Source organism: Vipera ursinii (assembly GCF_947247035.1).
Source record: "Vipera ursinii genome assembly, chromosome: 2".
NCBI classification, from domain to species: domain Eukaryota; kingdom Metazoa; phylum Chordata; class Lepidosauria; order Squamata; family Viperidae; genus Vipera; species Vipera ursinii.
Window position 1 is genome coordinate 111,983,451 of NC_139513.1, and position 27,513 is coordinate 112,010,963.

Below are 27,513 nucleotides of genomic sequence, written 5' to 3' on the forward strand. Positions count from 1 at the left end.
GCAGTGTGACCTCATCCAGTACCAAAGATGGGATTCAAAACCCAAATCCACTCAGTTTTGCCAGAGTTCAGTGGAAGCCTGTTGCTTCCCACCCAGATCGTCACAGCCTCCAGATACCAGGATAAGAAACAGCATCACTTAATTCACCAGGGGCAGAGATGTACAATTGATAATAGCATATCTGAGGATCCCTCACCCCATGGCAATGAGTGAGCTCACCCGGCAATATCATGCAGATGTTGAATAGAAAAGAAGAATGCACCAACCCCTGTGGCATTCCACTGAGTAGGGGCACAGGGCAGGATCTCTCCTCCCCAATCACCACTGATTGGAACTGACCCTGAAGAAAGGTGGTGAATAAGCACAATATTGTGCTTTGGGTTGATCCAGAAAAATAGCACGGTTGATATCAACAGCTGCTGAGAGGTCAAATAAGATAAGGATGGATGCAGCTGTCAGGCATAGGAAACCTACAATAACATGAGTAATAGCTCGAATTATTTTTTTTATTGCACTTTGCCTAATAGTTAGCATTTGCCATATACTTGCATAACTATCTGATAAATGTTGTGAAAAATTAGGGAGGATCCTTTCTGCATAGCAACAATTCAAGGCTGATATGTCTTTTTGCTCCTCCCTCTTATAACACAGTGCTAGATTCCATCACTTCAATACAAAAATATTGGCCTCCTAGTCCCAATGGCAGAGATGTTAACAATTGGAAGTATTAAGTTGGATCGCTATTGGATGTACAAACAGACATTTGAACAGCGCATGTGTGACAGATTTTGCCAAACAAAGCAAGTTCCACTTTCATTTGGAGAATTGTATATCTTCCAGCTCTTAGTAGGTGGTGCCCAATTTGGGCCAACATAAATAGCTTTCTTTATAGGGCATATAAGACGTTAAAATATACCTAGGGATAGTCCAGAGAGGAGCAGCAGTTGTGCTAAAAAAAAGGGAAATGTCGGTTCTGTCATTTTGGATATCTAGATCCCAAATCCTCTGCCTCAGTTCAGCCAGCGCTTTATTAAGTCCCAAAGCAGATAGTGCTGACAAGGTGAGACCACAGTATGCCAAATCATAAATTGAGAACAAAGATATTATGCCAAAGTTTACACCTCTGAATACAATGGGCTTTCTAAGACTGACCCTCTTATTTAGAATTAGAGTGATCTTCCCAGTAATGGTGGATCTGAGTGGGGAAAGTATGTTCAGATTCCAAGCTTGATTACAAACTAATTGGCTGGTCTATTGCCAGGTCACATTTTCCACTTTTTCCCCTACTCCATCAGAAAAAAAATGGATGTAGCGTTTTCTGTGAAAAGAAAGCAATGCATAGAGGTGAGAAGCAATCACTTACCCGTGGGAGAAAGATCTCATTGTCTGATTTATCCATATTAATAAATTGACCTATTTGAGGCAGGCTGTTTTTTGTGTTGTTGACATTTCTTTGAAAATTTCATAGTCTCTGTATTTTAAGCCAGATTTGAAGCATTTGTACATATTTTCCTTTTTTTCAGGTTGCCCACAGAGTCTCCCATCTTCTCCCAATTCTGCAGAGCCAGAAGGGCAGCGTTTGGTTCATAATGGGGCCGTGTCTTCTGAGTTCCTGCACCATGGTGGAGGTGGCAGAATCCTGCTCCTTGTCTGTAATTTAGCCGGGACAGGGCAACAGGCTGTGAGGTAAGCCCTTGTAGACAGGAGGGCTCTTTCTACACCAGGGTACAACAACAACAACAACAACAACAACAAACAAAAACAGGCACTTGACCTATTTTTCTGCAATCAGGAGCTCCTGGGAAAGGAATCAAATGGACTTTGCATGCAGGTCCTAGCTAAAAAAGCTGTACTATATTCCTCCCAGCCATTCATTAAAAAGATAACATCTCACAGCACAGATTTTTCAAGGTAGCAATATGGAAATGGGTTGTCACTGATCTTGTGTTCCTTGGAGGTACCAGATAAAGTTAGTCAGGTACTGCAACTTAATTGAGAAACCCATTTATTGCTCTTATAAACTATTTACATTTTCCTGGGTAAGATTAACATATTTCAAAGTCAGATGCCCTCCAAAAGAGGTTTTTATGAAATGTGGGCAAAAAAGCAAGCCAGTTATACATATGCCAAATAAAGAGTTCTGTGCAGATGGCTATACTTACCAGAAGACTGATATTGGTCATGCAATATTAAGGGGGAAAAAATCCAGTTATTAGCTGCAAGATTGACACTTCTGCTGCCCAAGAGATCTTGAGTTATTTCAGATTGCACAATAATAAATTCTCCCTCACAGGAAAACCACATGGGTAAACAATATAAAGTTATCAAAAATACAATTGCAGATGATGGGTCCCTTAGGTCAGATGGCATTCAACTTGCTGCTGAAGAATACCTGAGGTTCTTTCAGTGTACTCATTTATTTATTTTTAATTTAAAAGCAGTGCTTGAGTACAATGGAGTTGATGAACAAATAATACCAGTTAAACTTTGTGGACAACTGTTTAATAATGATGGCCATGGAGGTTTATGCTCCAACCAATAATGTAAAAGAAGAGGAGGTTAATATGTCTTATGATCAAGTTCAATCTGAAAGGGAACATGCAAAAACAGAGTGGGATGTTAAAAGCTTGAAATAGTAAGGAGAAAACTGGTTGATTGTATGGCCTAGGAAACAGAAATGAAGTGTAAGAACGATGTATCAGTTTTTGCCAGTCCAATGATTTTTTTAATCCTAATACATTCTTCAAACAACCAAAAACAAACCTATATACTGTATGTGGACCTCACCAAACGGAGTACAGTGTACATAAATCTAATTGACCATATTATTACTACAGTGAGGCAGGATAGCTCGTTTATAGTGGTAAAGATGTGACCAGGAGCCGGCTGTAGAACAGGTCTAGAATTACTGGTGTGTAAATTCTAAGCAAAGCAAAAGTGAAAGAGAAGCCAGCCACGTTCCACAATATACTCTTGATCGTATGCCCACCATTTTCAACATTAGGAAGTCCCATACTTGTTGACAGGGAACCAGAGGAAGAGTGGAATGAAATCAAAGGATTTCTTAAGAACAAGTATGAGAAGAACCTGCCAAATTCCAAGAAACAGAAGAAAGCAAATTGAATGTCAGAATAAATGGTAAAAGTTGCCAAGAAAAGAAGCCGAAGCCAAGAAAGACAGGTCTCAGAAAGAAATGTAAAGCATTTTAGAGAGCTGTTTGAAGAGACAAGAAGCAGTATTACAACAAAATATGTAAAGGCACTGAAGATGGAAACATGAAAAAACCAGGAAAACCTTCCAAAAGATTTCTAAACTCAGAAAGAGGGCCAGCCTCACACAGCTATACTAAAGGACATTTAAAAAAATCCAAAAAAGGTAGAATAAGTATACTAAAATTCTGAACACTAGAAATGTCAACTTCCAAGATACCTTTAAAAATATTTTCTATTTACAAAAATTTCTAGCTCCTTAAAAATGCAGTTAAATCAGAATTCTAGTCATTACCATGTTAGAAGACTACAGGAATTGGTGGAAAAATCTGCAGAAATATTGCAAGGAGATTTAATAAAGAGTCCCCCTAAACTGTGTTACCAAATCAGGAGAGTGACACAGAGACAAACGAATTGGGAAGATGTCAGTCTACATATCAGTACACAAGAAAGGAGACTTAACACAGTGCACAAACTAATGACAACAGGCATGGCAACCAACCTTAGAACTGACAATTAAGATAGAGAAGTGATAGCTTTGCCTTGTAGAATCAATACCAACAGTAATGGAATCAAGAAGCACACTGTTTAGTACTTGGCAGAGTAACAGTGAAGGTCTTGAAAAAGTATATCAGATATTGTGATGTGTTTATAGCTACAAAAAACAGGATTGTGCAAACAGTGTCTCCCTCTGAAATTCCAAAAGTTGAAGTTTGATGAGAGAGGATAGAATATTGACACTTTTCAACTTTACTATTGGAAAAGACCACTGGGTATACTATGGATCAACCAAGAAAACAAGTTTATATAGCAGAGTTCTCACTCGAGAAACAAATGGCAAGTTTCATATTATCATATTTTGGACATCTTTTGTGAAGCTCCTGCTTTTTCATTAATCTATAATGCTGGGAAAGTTGGAAGGAAAGAAAAATAAAGGATGGCGCCCACAAGGATAGATGGGGAGTCTGTTGGGGCATTGTTGGAAGACCTGAAAAGCCAGGCCACGGACATGTTATCCTGGAGAAAATCTTAATATTTTTGCTGTGAGTTGATAGCGAATTGAAAATGTGAAATCAGTGACCGATGGTTTTTATGCAATCATTGCAGTGTTTGTGAAAGAACCTCTTTAGACCCCTCTCACTGGGGGGGGGGAAGGTCTATGACAACTCACCAGGGCCAACTCACCAAAGCCAACTTGCCTCAGTCGCTGAAGAACAACTCACTGCGGAACAAGAGTTACACTAAAATCAAAGAAGTGGTGGTAGAATCATTAAAGGAAGGATGCAAAAGGCGGGACAGAATGAAATGTGGATGGCAAACAAAAGTAATTTTTAATTCATTTTAAATAATTAAATAAAATTGTTAAATTGGCCCACAGCAAATTGTCATGTGGTGAGTCAGCTGTGACAAGTTGTCGCATGGCAAGTTGGCTGCAGTGGACTTGGCTGTTGGCGAGTTGTCCCATTCTGCTCACGGGTGTGGTGGTTATTCTGTAGGATAAAAACCAGGTCCTCCTTACTGTCCCCAAAGCTGACAGAAAGAAGTGCCCTAACCACACTGGAAGGAAGAGTCTACATCAAAGGGAAAGAACTTCATGCTGAAAGGTAGCTACTTGCTTCCCTCAGGATCCAAAGATCTGCAGGGTTGCTGATTAGCAGCCAGATAAGCAGCAGCTGGGCTTGTTAAGCACAGTTTCCTTTGTGTTATTTGGCACAACACCTGGATTTTGTAATGTTAATGTTAAGGTCTGATAAAGCAAGTGTAGCATTAAGTTAATAGACTCAGCTTGAGGCAATTGAGTTAGAACAGTAGTGGTGTTATTTCTGCCAGATCCCTGCTATGCAGCTGGACCTGGAGCAGGAATCCTGAGCCAGCTCCATGGTCTGGACTATGTTTTACCCATTTGGGGTACGTGTGCTTCCACACACACCCTCCACCCCCTTTTCAAAAACACTTTTTCCCCTCTTGCTAAAAATGAGGAGCTGCACTCCGTAGCATGGCTATGAGTTGCTCATGGGAGGGAGATTGAATGCCAAAGCACTGTAGGCGGATAATGAATTCACTGTGCATATCCCAAATGTCATTAAGTAAGTCTCTGCATACTTGCAGTGGCTAATAAACTATCATCAGCTGGAAACAGCTTGTGAGATGCTGAGTTTTATGCTTGATAAATTTGTCTAGCAATATTTCCGTATTTTACAGGCAAGCTCAGCCGATTTTCCCCAATCTTTTCCATGGGCAAGAAGACCTTTTTAAACATTTGGTCCTTTCTATTCTTTTTTTAAAATTTATTTATTTTAGTTAAAGGGGTTAGTGCAGCCCAGCATATAGAATACAAAGAAAATTCATAGTTTTATAGTGATAGCAGCTAGACCAAAAAATTAGAATTTGTCTACTGCCAGAGGAAGAAAGTAGAAGATGTGCTTTAAGGTTTCAGTCTGTTGTCGGTTTGTTTATTTATCTATTAGATGTTTATGCCATCTGCAATTAAGCTTTCTGGGCATTTCTTCTTTATTGCAATGGTATGTTTGAGTTTAGGGGAGTGTTGTGTTAGTAAAGGAAGACCATTTACCTGGCTTCTTTAAATTGTCCCTAATTTTCTTCTAATGTCTGTGGAGTATAATTATTATTATTTATTTAACTTATATACCGCCCTATTCCCGTAGGACTCAGGGCAGTTTACCGGGCAATTAAAATCATATACAAAAGTTAAAAAATTTAAAACAGTAATTAAAACAATTAATTAAATTTAGGGCCCAAAATTTAAAAAGTTAAAACATTAAAACCCAATTAAAACCCCTCAGTCTAGGCCCGACAGCTCAAAGAGTCAAGTTTTCAGGTCCCGGTGGAATGAGCAGAGGTCGGAAGCAGTCCTAAGTTCCATCGGAAGTTGGTTCCAGAGGGCAGGCGCACCCACAGGGAAGGCCCTCTCTCTGGGAGTCACCCGCTGGCAATCCTTTACTGGCAGTACCCTAAGAAGACCCTCCCTGTGGGAGCGCACAAGACAATGGGAAGTTGATGCCGGCAGCAGGTGCTCCCTCAGATAATCCAGACCCAAGCCATTTAGGGCTTTATAGGTCATCACCAGCACCTTGAATCTCACTCGGAGGGCAACCGGAAGCAAATGCAGCTCGCAGAGAAGAGGTGTTACACGGGAGTATCAGGAAACTCCCATCACAACTTGCGTGGCTGCATTCTGCACCAGTTGAAGCCTCTGAGTGGTCCTCAAAGGCAGCCCCATGTAGAGAGCGTTGCAGTAGTCTAACCGGGAGGTCACGAGCGCATGGGTGACTGTGCGTAGGGCATCTCGGTCCAGATAGGGCCACAACTAGCGCACCAGGCGAACCTGGGCAAAAGCCCCCCTGGTCACGGCTCCTATTTGATCTTCAAAGTTGAGCCGTGAGTCCAGGAGGACGCCCAAGTTGCGAGCCCTATCAACGGGGGGGTAACACCTCACCCCCCATCCTTAATGATGGAACAAACTGGTTAACCCGAGATGCCGGTACGTACAGCCACTCAGTCTTGGCAGGGTTGAGACGAAGCCTGTTTCTCCTCATCCAAACCCGGACCGCCTCAAGGCAACGGGACATCGCGTCGAGGGCATCACTGGGTTGGTTCGGTGAGTTGCACAAGCAAAGGGAAGGAACCTGAAGAGTTTCAGCCTGTCAGTTTCAGTCTTGCTGCTACCTCCACAGTCTTTAAGGCCCAGCTTCCGACAGAACCTGAAGCCCTTTTCAGAGGCAGAAGTCAAGCACTTCAAGTCAAAAGGTGGAATTGTTTGGCTCTCAAATCCCAAAGTAAAACATGCTTATCTTTCTCTAAAAGGAGAGGAATAGCCTTCAAAACAAAAAGGCAAAAGAGATTGGGTAAGTAGAACAACACCAAACTACCCGCTATTTCCTCCTCTTGAAATTGATACATGGAGTGAGTTACATTTGCTTTTAATTATAGAATCAAGAGAAATTGATCCAACTCCATATGATTTTCTTTATGCCAAAGAAAAAAAATCTGACAATGCAAATCTTGCCTACTCCAAATGTTTGCCGCAGATGGACTAGCTAAGCCTGGCTTTCTCTAAAAACAATTATCGTCTTGATTTTGAAATAAAAATTATGATTTCATTTTCTATTAGGGCAATGGTCACAACCTGTAAGCAAACCTATCCCTGGGCTAAATTTATGAAACCCCTTCCCTTTTGCCTATCTTTCTTTTTCCCTGGAGTTTTTATATTATCAATTTAGAATAAATTAAAGGAAATTTCTGATCAGATGCTAACTAAATGTAAGAGTTCCAGGTAACATATTTAAATTGAAAGAGATACATCAAAATATTATCTGATGTATTCATGTTGCCCCTAGTTTTATTTCAGAATTGAAATGTTTTCTATACCTTTAAATTTCTTTGGAAACATTTCTTTGGTAAGCCAAACAAAAGACATTTTCAGAGGGTTAAGTCTTCCAAATCATAACATATTTTGAGCAGATATCCAAATGACCACTAGGTGGTAATACAGAGACCTAGAAAAGCCTAGCTCAGGGCTAGGCAACCTTGGCTCTTTTATGACTCATGGACTTCAACTCTCAGAATTCCTGAGCCAGCCATGCTGAGGGAAAACGAGAGGATTCCAAGCTGAGCCATGCTGGCTCAGGAATTCTGGGAGTTGAAGTCCATGAGTCATAGAAGAGCCAAGGTTGCCTACCCCTGGCCTAGCTCTTTGCTCCTGATGGGTTGTCACTGGATTTTTACAGGCCAGTTATGGTAGCCCTAGTTATACATACAGTATTGTTTGGTTTTATAATGACACCCTTAACTCTGTTTGTTTACTTATATTTCACCAAACTCTTATGCTTTTTTTTAAAAAAAAATTGTATTGCTAACAAAGCACAAAAAAACATTTATTAAGATCTATTGAGATCTCTCCAAAGCAATAGAAGGATGCTTGATGTAGTAATATTAATACAGAATTAATGTAGATAATGAAACCAAATTTATTAAAGTTATTACAGCATGTAGATTACACAGGTATGTATAATTTAAAATGGCTGGGTAGAAATTAGTGATAATTTCGTGTCTGAATAATGCTTGAGACTATTGAACATAAGAGATGGGATATGGGAAGAAGAGATTGTATTGTAATTTAAGAGGAGATGAAAAGTTATTAAAATTGTGTGATGAAAGTTGGAAGTCATTTCTTTATATACTATGTTTCCTTTGGTATATACTTACTTTTTTTTTCTTTATACCTTTTTCTACTCTGCACCTTTACTCTTTCTTTCTAATTTTGCATTAGTTTGTTAGTTTTTGCTATTGTAATGATAATCTTTAATAAAATTACCTGTAAAAAAAGAAACCATTTAAAAGATAGCATTAAACGAAAGGTATGATTATTACCCCACCCAAAAAGGAAGAGGTGAAAGAGGCACAGATTTGTTAAGAATCCTTTCAATTTTATGAGTAAAGAGAATCTGTAATCTGAAAGCATAGGGATTTAAATTAGTGGAAGTTTCTTTATTTGTAAATGCAGAATTGAAGAAATGATATCTTGTGAGATTTGGTTTGTCAGGAATAGGGCCCACAAGGGTCCAATTAATGCATCTTATTATGCTTGTCGTATGCCAAACTATCCTCCTCCTTATATTTTTAGGTCTTTATCTTGCCTTTTTTTTAGCTTTGTGGGTGGCCTAATAATAAATCAATTATTTTAGAATGTACTTTGAACTTCATGTTTTGAAAAACAAATGTTTTAATCATCAATATGGTCAGGGTTACATAAGAACAAAACTTCAGTTTTCAAGCTGGTATATGAATAGCTTAATGATACAGTTCCCTGTAGAGGGGGGGAAAGCCCTTGTTTCACTTGTAATTTTTGGTGCCTTTTGATGAATATACCAATTTTAGCACTTGTCAGTTTGATACTTCTTTTTTCTGTGTTGGTACTATTTTCAGTGGATGGGTATCATTTAGCATGGTTTGTCTCTTTAGGTGACTAGAGATACAGGTCCTCAACTTACAATAATTCGTTTAGCAACCATTCAAAGTTACGGTGACATTGAAAAAAGTGGCTTACCACCAGTCCTCAGGCTCTTGCCCATTGCAGCATCCTCACGGTGACACGATCAAGATTTGAGCGCTTGGCAACCGGCATACATATTTGTGACAGATGCAGTGTCCCAGATCATGTCATCACCATTTGCAACCTTCCCAGCCAGCTTCCGGCAAGCAAATGTGAATTGGGGAAGCTGGCTCACTTAACAACTGATTCACTGATTCACATAAAACAACTGCAGGGATTCACTTAACAATTGTGGCAAAAAGGGTCATAAAACGAGGGACAACTCAATTAACAACCACCTTGCTTAGCCATAGAAATCCTGGTTCCATTTGTGGTTGTAAGTCAAGGACAACCTATAACTAAGGCTTTGTTGTCTTGCAGATGTCTCTAGAAGAGACATCTTCTAAAAGAGCTTTGGTGGAGCAGTGGGCTAATGCCTCCTTAAGTAACACCAGCTGCCTGCAATTAGTGCAGGTTCGAGTCCCACCAGGCTCAAGGTTGACTCAGCCTTCCATCCTTCTGAGGTAGGTAAAATGAGGACCCAGATTGCTGGGGGCAATAAGCTGACTTTGTAAAAATGTCGCTGGGGGGGGGCGAAAGCCCTAATAAGCAGGCATATACATAGAATGAAGGCTATTGCTAAGCACATTGGTTTGTGCTTAAATTGTAAGCCGCCCTGAGTCTTCAGAGAAGGGCGGGATATAAATGGGATTAAAATAAATAAATAAATAATAAAATAGAACAAATGTAGCCTCTTAACACGTGTCATTAATGTGTTTTTTTTTCCCTCCCCAGGTTTGGCCCTCCGCTACTGATGCGAGAAGATAGAGCTATGTCCTGGGAACAGCTGCAGCAATGTATCCTAGGCAAAATGCGCTATTTGATGAGAAGAGAGGCCCACGTGCAGGTAAGTCTGTCCTGATATCTCAGTCAAATTGTGATTATAACAATTTACTAAGGAGAAGAGCACCAAAAACTATCTCTGTGCGTTCATAGGCAGGAGACGGCTCTTCATTCCTTTATAAGTGCTTAAGCCAGAATGAAGCCGGTTTTCAATTTTACACTTTTCACAAGCTTGTTTCCTCAAATTAGGTAGGTAAAATGAGGACCCAGATTGTTGAGGGCAATAAGCTGACTTTGTAATAATGCCGCTTGGGGGGGGGGGGGCGAAAGCCCTAATAAGCAGGCATATACATAGAATGAAGGCTATTGCTAAGGACATTGATTTGTGCTTCTTAGATTGTAAGCCGGCCTGAGTCTTTGGAGAATGGGATTAAAAAAAAATTGACTGGAACCCATGCCATCGATTTTTGGAGTAAAAAAATCACCAAATGCTCTTAGAACCTCCAAAGTAGCTTAAAGTCTCGCTTTGGCCTCCCTTGTCCTAAGGAGTGGCCTATGTTTATTCTTCGAAACTATAATGACAAGAGTAATTGTCATGCCAACGTTGTACTAGTGTTGGTGATGCCTTCTCAGATGTCAGGTTACCAGGCCTACTTATGAGACTTCATGAACTGCAGTCTGATACCGAAGAAGCAATAGAGGAAAGGGAAGGGAAGGGAGAGCTGGGCAGGGTGGAACTGTTTTTCTTACTTTTGTAACTTAGAAACTTCTGATCGCTTCCTGAGTTTGCTTAGGGACAAATGAGTCACTTAAAATGTTATATTTTTCCTGCATGTCTCTAGCCTTCCAGACTTGTTTTAAGTGAGTAGAGTTTTAATTAAATTACAGCTGGTTAAATCATAATCATTTGTCACGAGGGAGCTAAAATTAATTTCCTGTACAAAATGAAGATTGATAATCGAATCCAGATTCAGGATAGTCGCTTTTAGATGCTTGCTGGTTCTATTTCTCCTACGTGATTATTGCTCTTTAGCATCTCAGTGGAGAAAGCGTTTTTTTTTCTTTTGAGTCTATTAATCCCCTTTGCTCTTTCCACTGAAACTTTTGGAAATAAAAAAATCAGGAATAATGAAGGAGTTTCATGTACTAGTTTCATGTACTTAGTTGAACAAATATTCTCACAGGGTCTGTAATTATAGCTTTCCTTTCCTTTCCACGTTCATGCTGAATGTTTGATAGGAGATGATACCTTTATAATGTGCAAGTGAAGTAGCCTTATGGATAAGGAAATATATATTACAGAGACTCCTGTGAGTAGATTATTGGGGTGTGTAACACTTCATTTTCACTTGAAAGTGATGCTTTGCAACCTGTACATATCCATTTGGCTGCTTTTAGTAAAGGTAGTGCTTGCTTACTGACTGCCTTGTTTGGTGATCCTTTGAAGTTATGATGGTTTTCTAAAAAAGAACAGCATTTTCAACCGTCACATGTGGTTACATGACCGCCATTCGGGCATTTCACAACTGGCTTGCAACAAGCCAAGAGAAGGAGGATGTAAAATTGTAAATTGCAGTCCCCAAATGTTTTGCTTAATGGCTGTGGCAATCTCTTAATGACCAAAGGAGAAGTAAGGTCATAAGCCTGTCATGGTCACTGTGATTTTCTGCAGTGCTTAGTGACTGAGTTGCCAGCCCAATTGTCTACTTAAGCAAGGACAACCTGTAAATTTTAGACAGGGGCTCCATTCGTGTTCCTGCAATTCCAGAGCTTCTCTTCCAATATGGAAGTCAAAGCAGTGTATAGTTCTCGTGGGTAGGATTTGACACATTACAGTGTATTGCTGAGCTCACTGCTGTTTTTCTCATTCTCGTGAATGGCAACTGTTCATTTCAAAGGCAGAAGGGTCAGTGAGGTACAATCACCAGGGACTAAACGGATCCTGAAGATACGTAGAACTGAGTGTACTCACTTACCTTGTTTCCAGATAGTTTAAAAAAAAACTTACCAAGGATTTTGTTTGTGGATAACTGGATGTGGAGTTGTTGGGTGGTTTGTTTGTTTTTTGTTTGTTTGTTTTGCAATCTGTGGGTTTTGCACTTTGCCTGAAAGCAGGTGCATTATGTTGTGTTTTTGTTTTATTTACATTTCTGTGGCTAAACTATATCTTATAGCATCAGCCCCCAACCTTTCGGGCACTAGGGACCAGATCCATGGAGAAAGGTTTTTTTCTGGACCGGAGGGGGCGTGGTTTTGCATGCTGCCTGCATCCCACGGATGGGGCTTTGCATTTTTGCATGGACTGGTTGCTGGTGGACCACAGACCGGTACTGGTCCTCGGACCGGGGGTTGGGGACCTCTGTGGCATAGAATGGAATAACAGCAAGAGACCGATAAACTTTTCTTGCCATGTTGATCTCCAAAGCTCTCTGGGTGGTGGCAAAATCCGTAGGAGCTACATTCATGTTAATTACATTTACAATATTGGCCTCAGGTTGCCAGAGCAGATGCAAAATTTCACTCTGCTTCCAATGAAGCCACTAGGCACGGCATCATATATGGCTGATGCACAAAATAGAATGCTGTGATTTTTGTTCTCAGCAGCTCTTCTGGGCCCAGGAAATCTCAGCATCCATAATTCTTGTGGCAAGTGTAGAGATATAATAATAAATTTAGGAATTCATTCCTACAAAGAGATCACCTCTTGTCCTCTAATTTCTTTGTAGAAATCTAAGAAGTCATGGGTTGTCAGGGGTTGCTCATAGATAAATGAAAAGCATTTTTCCCATGATCAAAGACAAATTTATTACTTCATATATTTTACATACAAAGATAAAGTTCTGCATAAGGACTCCAAAGCTAACCCTGATGTGATGTACTTCAGAGTAAGGAGAGTGCATTATAGCCATAGAGAGGTAATATTACAACATCATTTTCTTATTAAGACTTTTGAAAGTTCAGTCACTTCAGGACTGCTTTATAAAAAAAAATGAACAGTGTATTATATCTTTTGTTCTTTCGTCAGTATATTTTGGAAGTTAAGAAAAACTCTTAAGGATGCATCCACACTGCAGCATTTCCAGTTGACCTATCAGCTTCAATGACCAGTTGCCCATTGTGAACTGTTTGGAAGAAAATAATGCCACTTCTTAAGTCAGTCAGTGTGTAGGATCACTTGATTCCAGGGGACAGTATTAAAACTCATCATTAACACATTAGTATGCCATATGATTTGTTTCATTAAGGTTTTTTTTTCATTTGCTCAGTCTTACTGCCAGGGTAAAAATGAAGTGACTCCATTTATTTCTCATCTGGAGATTCCTACTTAGATAGACTCAAAAGCGGTGCTTAAAATCATATTATCTGAGCATTGCTGCATACGATACATCTGGCATGTGCAGAACAAACTGCACTGCTTCAAATCTACAAGGTTTGTGGTGAAGAGAAGATTGGGTTGGGGCATGGGAGCCTCTACTCTGCCAAGTATAGATAATTTGGGAAGCCCTGTTGTGTGCTGTGGGTCATGCATGTGGGATACTTCATAAGATTTGAAGGAACATGAACATACAAAAATATTTGTAGGAATAACATGGTGGTGAAGTTGTTAAACAAGAACCAAAGAGATCCAGATTACTTTTAGCCATGGAAAAACACTGGATATTTTTTGGCCACTCAGTTTTTCTGCTCAGTCCGAATACCACACAGGATTATTTTTCTGCATCTTGGGTTGGCGGGGGGAGGGGGGAAGGAAATCAGAAAAGATTCCTACTCAGACTCCAGAAAACTGTTTTGTAGACCACATTGAATGAAATGGATTAAGTGACAGCTTCCAATATTTTTATATGCCATTCTGCATTTGGCTTGTAGGAACAACTGTTCTGCATCAGCAAGTAAAGGACTCATAGAAAGTGGGGAGCCAGCAGCACACTTTGTCCACAGGGGAGCTGCCCCATAGCTTCTAGAGATGAAATGCTAAGATGGAGACCCTTACCAGAACCACCTTGCTCAAAAGAGGCTTTTGAGTGCCATAACGTCTTCCTCGCCGTAGGCCAGGGCAATAAGGGCAGCCTGTGAAACCTAACTAAGTTGATTTCCTATTTCCGGCTCTAAATGAGCTGTTCAATTGCAGAACTTTGTTCAAACCACCAGGAAAGGAACAAGAAGATCCCTACAGACTATATGGTCCCTTCTGTCAGACGTCAACTTGAAATATAAAGAAAATTAAGCTCAGATGCACTGCAGAAAGTTGGGCTCAGGAACAATATTTGCTTTTATTCGCATGTGTTAGATTGATATCCCGCCTTTTTTCTACAGGAGCTCAAGGCAATGTACATACTGCTTCCTCCACCTGTTTTTCTCCCCACAACAATCCTGTGTGGTAAGCTGGGCTAAGAGAGAGTGACAGCCTCCAGGTCACCCAGTGACCTTCTGTGAACTTGAACCTGGGTCTCCCAGCTCTTAGCCCTGCACCTGAATCACAACATATTGTGATGGTTGTCTGTATTACTTTCTCTACATAAAGAATAAACTTCTGAACCACATTTAAATAATTTTCAAATGATACCCTCACTACTGCACTACACACTGGTTCTTGGGCTGAGAGGAAAGAAATGGTCCATAATTACCAGCCAATTTGAGGCAAATATTGGGAAACCGTGTGTAAATAAAACAGAACAGAAGCATTCCTTAAGTCCTGTGAACAGAGACAGTAGTAAGAAGAGACACAGAATGAGTCCAGGAAGGGAGGGGAGGAAAAACACAATCACTTCTGCAAGATTTGTTATTATAGCTTAAGTCAATATTGTTCTAATTTTCCTGTGGAGTTGATTTTCTGGTCTGATCTACCTTGTGAGGCTGATACCAGATGAGCTGTTTTGGCTGAAAATGCACTAGAATTTGGCTCTCCTCACTCTTAACCACTGGCTGTCTGGTTTTCTTATTCCATTGATGCTGCCTGCTTTTTGTTTAATCAGTCTGTTTGTCTTTATTAACTCTAGGAAGAGAGCTAAAAAGAAAGTGAATTCATACTGGTTACCGTCAATCAAAGGAACATAGGGACAATGCTTTGGGTTTGGGTGTGTTTAATTGGGACTTTCTGGAGTTAGACTTTAGTAACTGACATCCTTAAATAACAAGGGCTTTGCTCATATTCCAAGCCTGAAAACATAACCCACCTGGTGCAGATGCAGCCCCTTTTTCTTTAACTGATCTAATTTTTTGTCACGAGAACCCACTCTCCAAATCTGATAGCTTTCATTGGGGCCGTGAGATTACCAGGGCATTTTACGTATTGTGGTTGGCAAACCTAGAAGGCTGCCCCCATTCATTAGTCCTGGAAAGCTGTAATTACAATACTTATTCCTCAACCCCTAGGGCAAAGACACTGCTTGAGCTCCTGTTCTATTCTGGTGTCCCTCGCCTACAATCTTTATCGCTCTCTGGCTTTGGCTAAGCAACTGCTTATAGTTTTTCTTATCTTCTGTGATTTCTTCACAGCACTGTATATACCTTGCCTCAAGCTCCTCTGATTCTCGCCATGTGTCATCTAAGTAGTCTGGTCAATAATGTTGAGAAGGAAACAGTCAAGGAAATAGATGTTAGCAGCATGACACAGAAATACTATCATGTGCACTTGAAAGGCAATTGTAGGTTTCTAGACAGAAAATGGAATTCTGAGATTTACAAGGTACTAATGGATATTAGGCAGGCAAAGCAAAAGGGAATCTAAAGTACATGGGAGATGCCACTATAGATAGAAGGAGTGCAAATTTGTGACACAGAAGGAGAGGCTCTGCTATTTAGGAATGGACTCCAACAAGTAAAGCTTCCTGAAGAGAAGATAGCAGAAAGCTTTCAAACTGGACATGGAGGGTGGGGAAGGGAGGAGGGAGCCGGGACATCCCTTTGGGATGAACCATTGGTAACAAATGAGGTGAAAATCGTTTAATTGTTCTGATCAAGAGAATCCTTAACCCCCTAAATAAGAAAGGTCAAATCACAAAAGCAGAACCCTGGTGGACACATCCTTCCGGGCTTCTGCTGTCACCCCAAAATACACAAGCCCAACATACCTCTTTGTCCAGTTGTATCAGTTACCAGGGACCCCAATGAGGCCAAAGAACTTACAAAAAAGCTTGGACATTTTACTTGGGCATCGTATTCTCACAGTGCAGTGTACTATAAAAGGTTGTTGTGGGCGAAATCAGGAAAACCCTCTCCGATAGCATTTTGGAATCTTAAAATCTCCTTTTGAGGCCAGATTATGTTAATTGGTTGCCTGACATTAAAGGCAGATGGTTGTGTTCTCAATATACCTTAAATCAGGTAGTCACTATAACAAGGTCCATGTTAATTTCTTTATGAGTTGACCAGCAAATGTCTGGCAGTAGATTGAGAACAGAGGAAAGAATTATTTGTTCCTTGTACAAATTTAATTCGCTGAATGTGCTTTTATAATATATAGTGATGGTTACTCCATAAATGGAAGGTTTAAAAGTGATCTAGATAAATCATTGAAAATATCAAGGGCTATAGTTGTAATAACTTCATAAAAACTTAAGGTTTAGAATCTGCATGCAGTTAAATTTGGTTGCTGTAGATTAGAAGATAATGAAAGTGGACTACTCCAGTCAAGTTCCTCTTTGGGTCTTGTGAGAAGCAACTCTCTGGCCACTGTTATAAGCAGGAAGTTGCGTTAGAAGAGAGATCCCTAGTCTGTTCCTCCACAGCATTTGTTAAATTTCTGTGTTCTTCAAGTGCTGCATTGTAGAACTGATTCAATCACCGAGGTAGCCTTTTCCCAGTAGGAACAGTATTGGATATTCCCTGATTTTTAGCAGCTCTATCACTCCCTCATCCCTTATGCTTGTATTTCCAGTGTCTACATAAGATGCTGAAGAAGCCCCTTTGTAACTCAGCACAGATTTTTTTTTCCTGGATGTGTGATTCTAAAGAATGCATTTCATTAAATTGGTTTAATTAAAATATGGAAGTGTTTAATTAACTCTCTGGCCTTCTGCTGCTTTCATTGCTATCCAGGGATATTTAGAAGCCTAGCTAGCAATACCAGCTGGTAATTTGGAGGCGAATGGGAATGCCTGGCTAAAGTGAGGCCATGGCATAAATGTAGAGAAGCCTGGAGAAAGCGAGTAGTAAGTGAGTTTGCCTAGACTTCTCTGATACTCCATCTAGGATGTGGAAAGAAATCCCATAAGGGGGTCTTTAGGAATGCCTGAAAGTAGGGACATGAAATAAAAATGGGGCAAAAGAACCTCCTGAGAATATCAGCCTAAGATTTTTATCCTTATAATGAGGAGAGCAATGTGCCAACAATGTTTCATTAAATCTCTTAAGCAGAATTAAATATGGGGTGACGTGCTGGATTTCTAGTGGCCAGGGGTAAAATTTACATGCCTTGCCTGAAAGCTTGCATCTCTTTAGGGTCAAGAAGAGAAAATATGTGCAACTTAACCAGTCATATTCCAGTTTGTATAACATAAAAGAGATTCTGGAAACTAATTTTTTCTTAACAGGAAATTTTCATTATCTGCATTTTTTTAAAAATTAAACCCTTGATACAAGAGTTAATTGGATTTAATATAGCCAAGATTGACTATTGCAAGTCTATATTAGCATTCCCTTGTCTGGAATTCCCCAGAATTATATAGAGCAGAGCAGAGCAGAGCAGAGCAGAGCAGAGCAGGAATAGAATAGAATAGAATAGAATAGAATAGAATAGAATAGAATAGAATAGAATAGAATAGAATAGAATAGAATAGAATAGAATAGAATAGAATAGAATAGAATAGCTTTATTTGGCCAGTGTGATTAGACACAGAAGAAATTTGCCTCTGGTACAGAAGCTCTCAGCGAACATGCAAAGCAGCAGAAAAATGATAATCATAATAATAATACCAATAGGAGGGAGAAATAATAATAATAAGGTTAATAATAATGCAACAGGCCAATACTAAAGATTTGCTGTTCATCAGAGAGCCTTTGGCAAATGTATGTATGCAATTCATAGTAGTTTCCTGCTTCTAACAGCCCATGATGCTAAGATTTTTTTGTTTATTAATTCAAGAAGAGTCTAAAAGAGACTCCTATCTTCATCTTTGGTGGCATTATTTCCAATCTCCTGAATAGATTCTCTTCTCTTAGAAGGCTACCTAGTGATAAACCTTCAGGACAGCAAAATAAAGTACAAAACAGGATCATTACTAAGTTCAGAGAAGCCCTGTGAGGATGTTTTGGGCTCCAGTGGTCCCTTTCAAGATTTCAGTTGTTTTTATCAGAGTGTTTTCTCCAGGGTCCACTCAGCCATGTTATGGGAAAAGCTAGGTGAGTTTGAGGGATGAAACATTCATCTCTTAGCTGTTTCCTTAGTTTTTGCCCATCTCATTGAAATTACTTGGCTCCAGTGGCAGAAGAAATCCATTCCACTATCATTCTGTTCTTTGAAATAACATCCTGTGCATAGAAATGTGTTAATTAAAATATATGTAACTGGGTAATACCATTTCATCTTTAGCTCCAACTAGAATGTGAATTTAATTAGTCCCTGAAGTGACAACCAGCTATCTCAGATAGAATTATTGGGAGATGGATAAGAGCTAGAAAAAGCAGATTGCTAGCTAACCTCTACTCACGTCCTAAATTCGTGAAGCATGTGTGTTGGAATTTAACAGTCTTCCTGAAATCTATATAGGAACAGTGGACTATAATCTGAATGCTGTTAGGGTAATGGATTCACATTTGTCTTCTCATCAGACTACATTACTGTCTCTATCAAGAAGATGAGGGAGCTGGACACAAAACATATTGATGTGCAAAATGTATTGGCTAATTGGATGTGGCAAAAAAAGCATTATGGGAAGAGAGGACAGAGTAAATTAGTCCATTTGTATGATGATGGGTAAATTGCAACTGCACTAAGGAAAAGGGGGTGAATTGTAAAACAGTTTTTTGAAGGAACCAGAGCCAGGTGGATCCATTTGCTATCATAAACACGTAATTTACTTTATTATCAGCCTCACCCTCTTTGTTTTAAAATAATTAATTTTACTTCTACACAAACCTCTCTATTTGTGTACAAATGGAGGATATAATAAACATGCACTAAGATGTGGCAAAGGTTTCAATCTTTCACTACTTTTAAGGTATCTTTGAGGCTGGCTTTTTTTCCCTGTCTCTGTTGATTATATTCTGACCCACCTAGGATCATTAAATGAACTAGGTGGCCAAATAAATTCTATAAATACATAAATAAACCTTATTTGTATGAAAGGACAAATGATTTAAAATTCATGTTTAGGGACCACTGATTACGTTTTGTGTTCAGGAGAGTCTTATCCACAGAGACCTGGTGTTTAGCTTGCTTTTATGTTATATCTTTCACTTAGCTTAGTATCTTGGAAAGTTTGAGAGCCAGTTTGGTGTAGCAGTTCAGGCATCAAGCTAGAAACTGGGAGACTGTGAGTTCTAGTCCTATCTTGGGCATGAAGCCAAATGGCTGACCTTGGGCCAGTCACTTTCAGCCCTAGGAAGGAGGCAATGGCAAACCATTTCTGAAAAACCTTGCCAAGAAAACTGCAGGGGCTTATCCAGGTAGTCTCTGAGAATCAGACACGACTGATCAAAAACTATTATTCTAACTGATTAGCATTTAGGCTTACATACTGTCCAATAGTGCTTTACAACACTCTCTGAGATCTTTACAATGTCAGCATATTGCCCCCAACAATATGGGTCCTCATTTTACAGCCCTCGGAAGGATGGAAGGATGAGTCAACCTTGAGTCCTTTAAGGATTGAACTCCAGGCTGTGGGCAGAGTTTGCCTGTAATACCCCACTTTAACCACTGTGCCACAGGGCTCTTAATTAGCAGACACTATTTGTTATATATGGGGCAAAAAGTGGCTTTAAGTGAGGGTTGGTTCAAAGAGTCAATCCAATGGCAGGAATGTATTTGGCCATTTCCCAACAATATCCTCCTGCACCAAAAGGAATTGCTCTAGAAGGAAATAAAAATGTGTGCTGATAGACATCATTGGACTAGGAGGCAAGCCAGAGTCTGTCTTGTATTTGCTTTACTCTGGATCAATTGAATGCTCCGTCTACTTTTGATGCCAAGTGGGAATTGTTTCTAAGTAGGGAAAAGCATTGTGTGGTTCTTAAAGATCCTTAGATGCAGGCCTGACTTGAGGGTGTCCCTTCAGCAATATTTCACAACAGGACTTATTGAGGGGAAAAAAGCTTGGGTAAATGAGCTGAGAAAGACCCCTTTTGCTTAAAGCCTAAGAGGGCTGCTGCAAGTCAAAAAAGTTGGATTTGGAGTCACTAATAGTTTGACTCATGGTTTCAAAGAGTATTACACTTGCTTTGTATGCTCAAACCACAGTTCTCTACTTTAAAAAGTTCTTTCAATGTGTTTTGGAATCATATAATCTGTAAGGAAATTTCGGTGCCTATTTACCTTGTTGGGAACGAGCTATATAAACTTAAGACATTTCTAGTTTAGAAAAATGAACCTTGCATTAGTAAAAAAATAGCTTTATAGAGAAATAGTCTGTGTTTACTACATCATAGTATAATAGTCTTTAAGTATCTCCTGGAGTAATCTTGATTTGCCCATTAAAAGATGCTTACTGTGAGGTTAACCCCGGAGCTTTCTCAAAATGCTACAGTCCTCGTTCTTCTTGTTCGTGACCTAAACTAATTTGAGAAATGCCTTCCGTAGGGAGAAAAGGACATGGGATTTTCATGGCTCATTATCTTTTCCTGCTTCATTTTTCCTTTCAGGCTAGTGGGAGTCTGTTCCAGGTGCGAGTAGTTGGAGGGTCTTCTCTGTGCAGCTATCTCTCTCCTCAGGACAGATGGCCGCTGTATCATCCCACTGTGGACAGGTAAGAAAGGCAAAGCACTAGAAATTAATGACCAAAAGAAGTCTGTAATCACAGATTAGGAATGAGAATCCTAGCTAAATTATTTCCTGCCAGAAAGCATCTTCTTTTTCTGAGCCACGTCTTTTTTAAATTGTCCAATTCCTCTTCCTTCTCTTCCTGCCTAAGCATCAACAAGAATCCTCTGCATTATGGGAAAAGACATTTTGTTTATAAATAATTACTACATCGTGTTCCCTTTCAAACTATGTTGTCTTCTTGAGTAGATCGCAGTTTGTAGATCACAACCAAAATTCTCCATTCAAATACATCATAGGCATAATATGCAAAATGGGTTGTTAAAATCCCACCTTTTACCAGTTCAACTAGAATACAAGATATATATCAGCCAGAGTAACTTGCTGAGATGGGTGGCTGTAGAAACCAAACAAGTAAATAACTAAAAATAGTAATATACGAAAAAATATTACAGCTGAGTATTGGCAAGATTAGGGGAATAACAGAATAACAGAGTGGGAAAGGACCTTGGAGGTCTTCTAGGCCAACCCTCTGTTCAAGCAGGAAACCCTATACCATTCCAGACAAGTGCTGCCCAATCTCTTAAAAACCTCCAGTGATGAAACACCCACAACTTCTGGAGGCAAGCCATTCCAGTGGTTAATTGTTCTCACCGTCAGGAAATTTCTCCTATGGTTGTAATTTGCTTTTCTCCTTGATTAATTTCCACCCACTGTTTCTTGTCCTGCCTTCTGGTGCTTTGGAAAATAGGTTGACCCCTTCTTATTCTTGACAGCCTCTAAAATATTGGAACATTGTTAGCATGTCCAAAGGATTATGCCCAATGGAACAAAGGATTCTGTAGTTGTAAGACAGCACCCAGATTTTCATTTCTATCTCAGGTACTGCATGTAACCCCCCCAAATCTATTCCATCTCACTCTGCTGAGATGTTTGATTTTTAACATTAGCGATGAGTTAGCATCACTGCTAAAAGGGACGCGGTGGCTCAGTGGGTTAGGACGCTGAGCTTGTCGATCAGAAGGTCGGCAGTTTGGCGGGTCGAATCCCGAGGGCCGTGTAACAGAGTGAGTGCCTGTTACTCGTCCCAGCTTCTGCCAACCTAGCAGTTCGAAAGCATGTAAAAATGCAAGTAGAAAAATAGGGACCGCTACGGTGGGAAGGTAACAGTGTTCCGTGCGCCTTTGGCGTCTAGTCATGCCGGCCACATGACCATGGAGACGTCCTCGGACAAGCGCTGGCTCTTCGGCTTTGAAACGGAAATGAGCATCAGCCCCTAGAGTCGGAAACGACTAGCACGCATGTGCGGGGGAACCTTTACCTTACCTAGCATCACTGCTAACTGCATCCAAAGTCAGTAACAGACTTAATGGACACAGGCAAAGCCATCTGCCGATATTGCACTGCCTGTCCGTGTCTCAGCAGCTATTGCCAGTACAGTTACCTTCCTCTTCCTACTGATAGCAGTAGCCAGATAGCATCTGTATAGTTTTAATATGTTTGTCACTTTACACTAACAAGACAACAACCCAGCTTTGAAGAGTAAACAGTTTTAAAAGCAGACGGTTTGAGAATTGTTTCTTTTGCTTATTGGAGCAGAAAGTGCAAGGGACAAATAAAATGGGATTTACCTCTCAGCCAGTAATTCCAACACACACACACGCACAAGCACACACACACATGCACAAGCAAGCACATGCATGCAAACCACAACCATACCACAATGTCAGGCATGATTTTCTTGGTGTTATCTATCAAATACAATTCATTTGCTTATGACAACATAATCTTTTTCCAAAAGGTGGAAATGGTGCCAAGAGGCTTCTGGGAATGAATGAGAGAAATGAATGTATGGAGTTCAGTTAGATGTACTTTGTGCAAGTGTAGTCTGTGTGTGAGCCTTCACATCAATGCTGACTCCTGATGACTGCCTGGACAAGTCCCTGTAATTCTCTTGGCAAGATTTTGGAAGTGGTAGCCATTGCCTCCTTCCAGGAACTGAGAAAGAATGAGTGGCCTAGGATCACTCAATTGGCTTTGTGCCTAAGGCAGAATTAGAACTCAGTCTTCTGGGTTCTAGCCTGGCACTTAGCCACTACATCCAGTTGGCTCTCTTGCTACTTTGTTTTAGTGGGGGAGAAAGCTTTTAAGGCTATTGCATTTTACATTCGGGACCTGAAAAATAAACCAGCATGTGGGACATTGTTTGACTCCTTGCTTCCAGATTTCTCTAATGAGTGTGTGTGCACAATCCAACTACTTGGGGATTTTTATTATGACGATTAAAAATGTAGGTTATGAATTAGCTCTTCTGTGGGAGGAGTCTGCCCCCTGCTGACAACCAGGCAAAACTGACTCTCATCCGTGGTGTGCTAGTATTGGAGCCAATGCCTTTGGTATATTAGTCAGAGACTAATTGTGGAGTTTAAGGATAGCAGACTATGCCTTAGAGTTGTTATAGGTAGTCCTTGACTTACAACAATAATGGAGACCACAATTTCTGTCATAAGTCAAGGCACCATATAACCGACTCGATTTTAAAACTCTTTTTGTGGTGGCTAAGTGAATATAGTGGTCATCTCGTGAATGGGTCAGTTGTTAAACAAATATAGCTGTCATTAAGCAAATCTATTCATTCCTATGGGTGTGTTTTTTTTGCCAGAAACTGGCCAAAAAGGCTGGAGACCTGCAAAAAATATCTTAAACTGCAGTCACATGACCATGGAAGACTGTAACTAGCTGTAAAGGTGAACCGGTTGCCAAGCACCCAAATGTGGTCATGTGACTGGTGGGAGTTATGTACCACCACCAGATTCCAGTGTTGGTTCATATGTGGTTTGGAGAAGGTCAGTCGTAACTTTCAACAATCACGAAGTGAAGACTGTATACCTTTTTATGTTAAAAAAAAATCTTTAAATTTAAACAAGTGAGGGGGAAAAAAAACTGTACAGTTTCCTGACTTGTAAATCTAATGGGAGCTATAGAAGTCATATAAAGGCCTGGAATATGTTTATTATGGGTATGTCTGAGATCCCATGTATCTGAGGCTTCCCGTCAGCTTCCACTGTGATTGTACTTCCTGACCCACAATTCTTCTATGGCTCATGAAATTCTCCATTTCTCTTAATGAATCATTTATTTGAACTGCATCACTTGAGGCTGCTCTTCAAGAACTGGTAGTATTACAACCACTCCCCCCTCCCCCCCTCCAAATGTATCTAGCAGCTTTCTTTTATTACAGAGCGCTGCAATTTGGAGGTCCTGGCGGTCCCACTCATGTGAAGCTGGTCGTCGAATGGGATCTGACTACCAAAGAATGGTGAGTTTGTGTTGCAAATCCATTTGTAAATGACTATCCACAAAAGGCAGAGATGTGGCTTCCAGAAAGATTTACATTGCAGCTTAAATTGTTCATGATTCTTTCTGACTTCAAATACATGCATGCAAAGAGAGAGAGAGATTGTGGCGGGGGGGGAAGGGAAAGATGGGAAATTTTATTCCATTTACCTGGAAGATGCCAGGTTGGGAGAAATTGCTGTGTAAAATGTATACCCAGTATTTAACCAAACCTATTTTACTCCAGTTTCCCTTCCTCCACCCCACCCCCAGCATATTTGTAATATGCTAATACATGCATAATGTCTTGCTGGGCTTTTTTAAAATGTTGCCTCCATTTTTTATTTAATTTCAAGATAATATGAAACAGAACTAGGAAAAACCACAGTATAATTAACATTTTTATTTCACATTAGTAGCTTAGTAGTTTGAGTGCATGTGGTCCACCAGCGCACTTGCTTAAAGACCTCAGCTTCTTTTTTAAAAAATATATTTTATTTTATTTTTTAATATAATCACCTTAATATTTGTTAAACAGCTTGTGTGGGTTTATATTTAAAAACAATAAATAACAATTAATTTCTATAATTCCATAATCCACATAGTAGCTTTCCTTGATTTTCTCTTCTTCCAATAATATTCTCTTTTAACCTTAAATTAGTACATTTCTTAGTATTTTGATAGATAACAATGGAATATAAACATTCTTCTAATATTTCTACAAGTAACAACATTTATTTTATTTATTTATTTTAATTCCATTTATATCCCGCCCTTCTCTGAAGACTCAGGGCGGCTTACAAGCTTAGCAATAGCCTTCATTCTATGTATATGCCTGCTTATTAGGGCTTTCACACACACCCCAAGCGGCATTATTACAAAGTCAGCTTAATTGCCTCCAACAATCTGGGTCCTCAATATAAACATCAACAACATCAATATAAAGCTTCTTTTCTAATTGATCATCTTAATTACCTTGTCATAAATCCTGTTTTTAAAATTGTATTTAAATTTCTTCGCAATGTTCAAAACATTCTTACACTTAAGTATTTAAATCTTTTTCCTCATACAAGCCATTCCAACAGCTTTACATTTCTCATATCTTAAAACAAAAGCAAAAAAAGAGAAGAAAAAAGAAGGTAATAGTATACTACTTGCAAAACATGTCTCTTAAGCTAAAATATATTTATATCCAGAATTTTTCTATTCCTTTTAACCATATTCAAACAAATGTTTAATCTTTAAATATTCTATCTAATAAATCCAATCATCTAATCTTTTAAATCTGTTCAAAAGATTCTTATCAAATGGCCGTAGGGCGCAGAGCCCCGTGATCCCTCGGCTGCTACGCTATTGCACAAAACCGGCAAGACCTAAGCTTCTAGTCCTCTCCTGGTGGCTTCATTACTTCCAGCGGTTATTTTTTTTATAGTTATCCCTATCAAAACTGCCCATAAAAGTTATGCTCACACAAAATGGCAGAATAACAGGGTTGGAAGGGACCTTGGAAGTCTTCTAGTCCAATCCCCTGCTCAAGCAGAAAACCCTATACCGTTTCATACAAATGGCTGTCCAATCTCTTCTTAAAAATCTCCAGTGTTGGAGCACCCACAACTTTTGGAGGCAACTCATCCCACTAATTAATTATTGTAACTGTCAAGAAATTTCTCCTTAGTTCTAGGTTGGTTTTGTGGTGTAGTTTAGACTAGATTAGGGCTTCCCCTTTCTCCTTGTTTGTTTGTGGGAATAATTTCCTCCTGCATGTACAGAACTATGGAAGAAGGCTGTAAGCAGGACATAGGTTGTCTGAAAAAAATGCCACTGTAGAAAATTCCTCAACAGCTCACCAAGAGGCACCTGCTATCTTTAGAGTGGCCTAAAAAGGACTTTCTGGAGGGAGGAAAGAACATGAACACTCAGGATCCCGCTAAATTAAAACTTAGGATAGAAATCCTAAGATAAATATGAACGAAATGGAAGCACTCATGGCTTCTCTTAATATCTCATTTACTGAATCAGAATCACTGTAATAATATAAGCCAGGAGTAGTTGCAACACTATATCCCCTTTGAGTGACACTTGGTTTAGAGCAGGAACAGGGAGCATTTTTAAGTGAGGAGACACTTGGCTTTGTGTGGAATTGTAGCACTGCCCTCCAGGAAGTGATTATAGCCAAGGGGGAAAAGAGCTAGTACTAAGATTAAAATCGTACTTCAGTGAAAAGGTAAATATGAGCAACATTGCTTTGAAATTTAACTCAACTATAATACTTCTAAAATAGTACATTTTTAAAAAGACAGTCAGAAATACTGCTGTGTTGCAGAGCCAGCCTTACTACCCAATATTGGCTGCAGCTTCGGGCCTGAGGCTTGGGCGAGCTGCTCAAGACCACTAAGAGAGACTTCCATGGCTTATCCCTATGGAGTTCTTCAATTGCTTAGTTTACAAACCTTAGATGAGAGTCACGCAATGGGTTGCATGAGAGTTGCATACTTGAGAAAGAACAAAAACTTGAACTGACTTCCAAAGAATGGGACATGAAAATTTATTTCCTGTATTGGAGCCTCATCACATTTGACATTTTCAGAAACTTCTAACATCTCAGAAGAGCCTTGTCTTTAACACAAATTGAAATTCTCCTTCATGAAGAGCACTCATCTGTGCTAACAAACCAGTTTCCTGCTTGAGCCTTTGGGATTAGGGTTCAGTGAAATTCACGCAATGCTTTTTCAACCCTTTGAATATTAAAGAGTTAGGGTAACTTTAATTGGAATTTTGGAAAATCAACACAGGACTTTGCTTTGATATGTGTCTACCTTAAATGAAACTGAAGGCCCGCACAAAGTGCAGCCACCGCCGAGACTGGAATATTTCTGACCTGTCCCTTTGTATTTTTGCAGCTTGTTTGGCAACATCCAGGAAGAGGTTGTTGAAGTTGCAGAAAGTGTGAGACTGAAGCAGCAACTTCATCAACAGCAGCATAGCTGCACCCTGAATGAATGCTTTCAGCTCTACACTAAGGAGGAGCAGGTACCTCTGGATGAGGGCAAAGGTGGGCTAAGACCAACTTGGCATTATGGAGACTACTAGAGCAGGACTATCTCTGCCACAAGGCATCGTGTTTCTGAGCAGCAATGGAATGTCCATCTGCTTGG

General features: G+C 39.8%; 1 protein-coding gene across 2 annotated transcripts in view; it reads left to right on the forward strand.

Moving 5' to 3' along the window:
- The window catches only part of USP43 (ubiquitin specific peptidase 43), a 113,559-nt gene that overhangs the window by 79,963 nt on the left and 6,083 nt on the right, over nucleotides 1-27,513 (forward strand). For both annotated transcript variants that reach the window (XM_083352330.1, XM_083352331.1), the window contains exons 7-11: nucleotides 1,524-1,686; nucleotides 10,057-10,168; nucleotides 20,905-21,008; nucleotides 24,264-24,341; nucleotides 27,259-27,388. In XM_083352330.1, coding sequence (XP_083208456.1) covers nucleotides 1,524-1,686; nucleotides 10,057-10,168; nucleotides 20,905-21,008; nucleotides 24,264-24,341; nucleotides 27,259-27,388 — 587 coding nt within the window. The remainder of the gene's footprint in view (nucleotides 1-1,523; nucleotides 1,687-10,056; nucleotides 10,169-20,904; nucleotides 21,009-24,263; nucleotides 24,342-27,258; nucleotides 27,389-27,513) is intronic.